This window comes from Telopea speciosissima, chromosome 1, assembly GCF_018873765.1.
Source record: "Telopea speciosissima isolate NSW1024214 ecotype Mountain lineage chromosome 1, Tspe_v1, whole genome shotgun sequence".
Classification (NCBI taxonomy): Eukaryota; Viridiplantae; Streptophyta; class Magnoliopsida; order Proteales; family Proteaceae; genus Telopea; species Telopea speciosissima.
In genome coordinates, this window is record NC_057916.1 from 74672104 (window position 1) to 74678103 (window position 6000).

At 38.3% G+C, this 6000-nt stretch overlaps 1 protein-coding gene across 1 annotated transcript; it reads right to left on the reverse strand.

Moving 5' to 3' along the window:
• Positions 1 to 4430: 4430 nt before the first annotated feature.
• LOC122654466 (protein CHROMATIN REMODELING 4-like) lies at positions 4431 to 5074 on the reverse strand. Its single transcript, XM_043848567.1, has 2 exons — positions 4658 to 5074; positions 4431 to 4544 (listed from the first exon to the last, which is right to left on the reverse strand). Exons 1-2 carry the CDS (start codon positions 5057 to 5059, stop codon positions 4431 to 4433), a joined length of 516 nt encoding a protein of 171 aa, XP_043704502.1. The 5' UTR covers positions 5060 to 5074.
• Positions 5075 to 6000: the final 926 nt, after the last annotated feature.

Consider the following 6000-nt stretch of genomic DNA (forward strand, 5'->3'; position numbering starts at 1 on the left):
AGCAGACAGACTAGTCCCCCTAGGAGCGGGCAGGTGTTGAATTATTTATCCACCTGTGTCCCCTTTTGGATAGTTCGCCAATATACATTAATACATATTGTTTCCTCCCTTTCCTACAAGGTCGGTCTTTTAGAGGAAGCGGTTCCAACAACAGATTTAGAATTTATACATTATTGTAACTTGTTTATTTGTGTATTTATTTTATTTTTTTAAATGAGCAAAAAAAATCCAAATACACAACATTTGTATGAGTCACACCCAGGTGTTTGGAGTGGGGCACTGAGAAGTAATTTTTAGAAGAGGGCGTATAAGAATATAAAAAATACTGCTGGCGGTTGGTCTTTAATGAACAAGGCATTACATTCTTCCATTCCACCACAATGGTATAACATGGTCCCAAGTACCCCTTTGTATGCCAGGATAATGGCAAATAATGGTTATCCATTATGTACAGAAGCAGATTTGATAAAACTCCATCGCTATATTGCTATTTATTATAACGAGGAGGTACTGTTCTTTGTCATTTATATATTTTCTTATTTTAATTATTAATTACCTTTTTTTTTTTTTTTTACAGTTCGCTGATGCTGAAGAGATGCTTGCCCAAATATGTCCAACTCTAATTTTAAAAGTAAATAATCTGAATGGCCTGATTAAGGTCGATTAGGAGATAGCAGTAGCTGTAGATGTTCAGTTTGTTTACGTTTTTTTAGTAGATCTAGTACGAAGAATAGGTGTATATGAAATTAGTTTACTTTTTTTAGTGGACTCTTGTTGATCCTATCATTTGAGAAACATGTATATGGTAATACTAGTAAACGTGCACGTGTGGGTTGTTGTTATGTGGCACATAGAGAGAGAGATTCATGCACTTGGAGCCATATTTGGTGGAGGTATATGTGATGTAAACTCTAAGACAATCAAAATATATAATCTTTTGTTGACATCTTAATTCCATAGAAAATTATTAAAAATAAACCTCTGCTTTTTGGAGTTGAACTTCTGAAATAATGGAAACAGTGATTCATCTGATTTTTGACATAATGGAAACAATAATCTCAGAAGTTGATGTTATGAGATTGGATGAGACTGCATCTACATATCCCAAAGAATAAACAAGAAACCAAAATTGGAGGTATTTCATCGAATATCTCAATTGTTCCTCCAAATCATTCTGAATTTCCTATTATATCCTGCAGTCCTATAAAGTGCTTCAATTGATTGTCGTTATGCCATTAGAGCTTCATCCCATATGATAAGTATCATTTTTTCGTATTAATTTGATTGTAACACATTGCTTTGAAAAATTGCAAACACTTGAATCATTGATATCTATTGGGATTTTAAATCTTGAATGTGTTCTTCGACCTCTTGGCACTATTGAAATTGTTGTTCTTTGAAGTTGCTGTTACTAAAGCAATTTGAATATTTGATCTTATTGTTGTATGTAATGTCCGAGCATTTGCTACTCACGTGTGGCCATCTATTAGGTGGCACAAAGTAAATTACTAAGGATTTGTGGGCAAGAATGAATGAGAGAGAGAGAGAGTCTGCTTATTCGGGTATAAAATTTAGAAGTGGAAATAAAATTGGAAGTTGAGTTTTTTAGGACCTAATGGGAAACCCAAACTCATCCGGAACTGGTGGATTAGCTCAGGACTGTAATGGAACTTGTGACGCGTTTAAGTATATGAATATGTGACTATTTTGGTTTCATCCAACAACAAATGCAAGACTTGAAATTTTTTTAATGTAATACAAAGCAAGATCGATGGTAGGGGGCAAGGTGAGGACCAGGAAGTTCATAATGAGACCTCTTGGAATCAAGTGCTCTCCCTATCTCCAGTACAAGGTTTGTTTAGCTGCTCTAGCGGGGCTATCATCTATTGGTAAGAAGATTTCTATTCAGAGCGTGTGAAACACTTGGAATTTGGAGTATAATATTGAGTGTAATTCGGCCAAACTTTCATACATGTTATAGAAGTGGCCTTCCGGGCTAAGGAATCCACAACTAGAAATGTAACTGGAAGTTACAACTGTGTTACAAATGGAGGGTTTCTAGATCTGCTTTGGTGAAGGCATCCCAAGGACTGATGCAAGAGGAGATAGATGAGCCGGCTGCTGGGATTTTATGAACTCAATAAGGGAATTCTGAGAAGAGAAAATTAGTCCTTCTGGAATCCAGCTTCTCTTTCCAAACATCAGGTCATTTCATTTCATGTAAGCCATAGAGTCCACATAACTTTGAAATTTGATTTTTAACACATATACGTTCTTTTTGGGGTTAAGATTTTCTAAAATCAATAACATTGTTATTGTGAAATAAACATTCAAATTACAGAACAATATACGAACAAAATCTAGAACAAACTATGAAATCTGATGGCTACGTTGGTCTTATGCAATTAACATTGAATAAATTAGAAAAAAAAAAAAACACATAGAATTAGAACTGGTGCAAATTTCTGAAATCTAAGGCCAAGTGTTACCCAAAAATTAGTCCAACCTGTACAAAGCTAAGTGGCCTACCAACTGTGGCTATGAGAGGTTAGTGCATCTTAGTTCTTTCTCCCTGAGAAATTGAGGACAGTTGCAAAAAATGATCAATTGTCAACCCCCATTAGAATGTTATGGATGTAGTGACAAACTTCCTACCATAAAATATTCCAGAGAATGCAAAGGCTGGCACAGTTAGCAAAAGAACATTGTTCGAAGGATGTATTTCAAATTAGCATATGCTTAATATAAAACATACATCAGCAAGAAACAGGGTCCATGCCCAGACACAGTGGGGATAAAATGACTGCCTCAACCCCTATCATTTTTCAATGTACTGGGTAACTAGCTAGGAGTGTCAATTTAACCTGACCAACCCGAGCCCGAACATGCCCTGCCTAGGCTGAGAGTTTCAAGCCTGAGGTTGGAACAGGGTGTAAGATATCCTAGAGGAGGTGAACAGGTTGTATCTAGTGGATTGTGTCTTTTTTTCAAAACTAATTGTACAATTAAAAATTAAAGCAATAAACAACCCACAAGAGACACAAGATTTATAGTGGTTCGACTCCAAGAGCCTACGTCCACTCCCAACACTTAAGAGAATTCCACTAAATGTTTCATTTCAATACAATAAATGGAAAACAACACACAACTCTTAGATCAATACTAAGAATCAAATTCAAATCAATAAAGAAATGGTTAAGGAACGTTGTTACCTATGCGAAGAAAAATTCCCTTAGTAAAATGATGTGAGAATGAAACCATGCAACCAACAATGGATTTCTTCAAAGGCTTCTTCTATGTGAAGGATCAATCGCTTCAATGCAAGCCTTCAATTGATAGGGTTATATCCAATCAAGATGTTATAATAGAGGCTCTCAACTCAAAATGAATAGAAAATTTATCAAAAATCTATTTCAAAGTCTCTCCCAAAAATGATATTCGATGCAACCTGGCACAAATCTTTTTTTTACCATCCTTCGTGAAATTTTTCGTGAAATAAAAAATCACTTCATGAAATCCAAAATCATTTTTGGCACAAGAACACACAAATTTACCACCCTTCGTGAAATCGAAAATCATTTCCATGTTGATGCTCCTATAGACTCTCTCATTGATCCTGTGCTAGTGCAGAAGCCACGCAACTTGGCAGCGATCTTCTGGCCAAATAAATTAGAAACATGTATTTATATGAAAGGTAAAATATACACTACTGTACGTCCCTCTTTCATTGATTCATTCTTTTTTCTGTTTTTTTTTATGGGAAATTTTCACGTACAACCCCTGAGGTATGACGAAACTATAATCACACACCCCCAGTTTTGGAAAATTCTACGTACCCCCTTGAGGTTCACAAAAGTTAACACATGCTCCCATTCCGTCAGTTTATGACTAACAACGTTAAAAATATGAGGTGAACTGAAAAAACTACCCTTGGAGAGTTTCAAAACCAATCAACCGTTTAGGGTTTGAAATTGGGGGAAAATCCCAAATCTTCTCCTCTGTGCACCTGCAAATTATCTTCCTCCCCAACCGTGATTTAGAAGAACCATGACCACAACGTTGAGCTGAAACAACCCAACGCAAAGGAGAAGATTTGGGATTTTCCCCCAATCTATGGGCCTGGAGCCACACAAGATGCTACCAAGTGAAGCACTTCAGGAGAGGGGGATGGATAAACCTTTGCCAATTTTCTTGTGGTGGTTTATATAGGATGATGATGGTGGTGGAGAACTCATCAGTTTTAAATTTAATGGCGGCAAGTTAAGATCAGGTTCACTCCATGAAAACCCTGATGTCCCAGGCATCGATGGTGGCTGCAATGGCATCAGAAATGGCGGTACCAGAGGAACAGAGCTTGAAGCAACATTGTCACCAAGCAAACTGATCTAAAATTTTTTGCGTCTGGTGTCATCCGCTTGAGCTTTCGCAACCTACATTTCGCTTTCTTCAGTAAATGGTGGAATTGTCAGTTTCTCTTCGTCATAAAGCAAGCGTACAGAATGAGCTATTGTCAAAACAGTTGGGGGCAGATCAGGTTTGGAACACTAACAGCTTCCCGGAGCCAATGAGGAAGCTTGCTTGTCATAGAACTAGTTCCAGTAGTGTCATCCTTTGCAGCAGAAGAGCTACTGAGCTGCTTATTGGGCTCAGGCAGCACCCGGGTGCTAGTGGATTCACTACCATGCATGCATGTGGTTATGAGCGCATCCCACAAAAAATTAAGTGTTCTTCTATCCAAAAAACTTGGCAATTTAGAATACTTATTTGCCCCCTGTTCATCCTCCTTTTGCTGAAACTCGCAGCTGCTTGAGCAATTCACAGTATGAGTGCTCAAACTACTGTTTGCGAAAGAATTGAGCATAAATGGATGCTCTGAATGTAAGTTTGAAGAAGTCCCAGGTCTATTTGATGGCCCAACAGGAAAATCTCCAATGAAATATGGCCGAAATTTATCAGGTTTCCCAGGTGGAAGAAGTGTGTTATGCTCATTTGGAGCACCAAATTGTTTAGATTGAACTTGTGGCAGGGTGGATGATAGATCCCCATAACTCAATTGCATTATCTGTCAAATGAGTTCGAAATTTAGTTGGCGGACAGTGGTCTCAACGCCGTGCCGTCTGTGGTCATGGTTCTTCTAGGTCACAGATTAGGGAGGAAGATGACTTGCAGGTGCGTAGAGGAGAAGATTTGGGAATTTTCCCAATTTCAAACCCTAAACGGTTTATTGGTTTTGAAACCCAAGTGTCAAGGGCAATTTTGTCAGTTCACCTCATATTTTTAACATTGTTAGTCTTAAACTGGCACAATGGGGCATGTGTTAACTTTTGTGAACCTCAGGGGGGTACGCAGAATTTTCTAAAACTAGGGGTGTGTAATTATAGTTTCATGTCACCTTAGGGAAGGTAGGTGAAAATTTCCCTTGTGGTTTTTTTCCTTCTTTTCTTAGGAAAGAAGAAGCCAATCCTAAAGACCTTTCATTTTTGTCCCTTTTTTTAGTGCATATAGGGACATTAATAGCAAAAATATATGGGTAGTCAAGGTCAATCAAGGTCAGCCCGGACATGAAATGACAAAAATTAGGGACTGAAAATGTCAATCATGGCCAACCCATCTCAATCGAACCCAATCAAGATCAATCAAGGCAGGGCTGGGTTGGGCTGAACCCGACTGGACTGGGCATGGGTTTAGATATCCCAACCCGACCTAGGTTTGAGCTGAGCTAAGAGAGTTTAGGGTTGGGCTGGGGTTTTAACAAACCCGGACTAGCCTGCCAGCCCAGCCCAGCCCATCCCATCCCATCCCATCCCATTGACACCCCTATATGTAACTACTACCATCCCTGTAATCTATTGACCAACTTGAGGATTGTGGGATTCACTAACGACAAAAGAAAATACAAGCCCAAGCCCAAGGTCCATAAGGCCGCCCCTTATACATATGACCGTATTTTAGAGATCTAATATATATATTATTAATCACCAAACGACAAGTAGAAAACAG

Excerpts from the sequence above, each read along its gene's own strand:
- LOC122654466 (XM_043848567.1), bottom strand. The coding sequence starts at position 5,059 with ATGCAATTGAGTTATGGGGATCTATCATCCACCCTGCCACAAGTTCAA. Across the intron at positions 4,545-4,657 it reads GTGAATCCACTAGCACCCGG|TGTTCCAAACCTGATCTGCC; the intron begins GTGCTGCCTGAG and ends GGAAGCTGTTAG.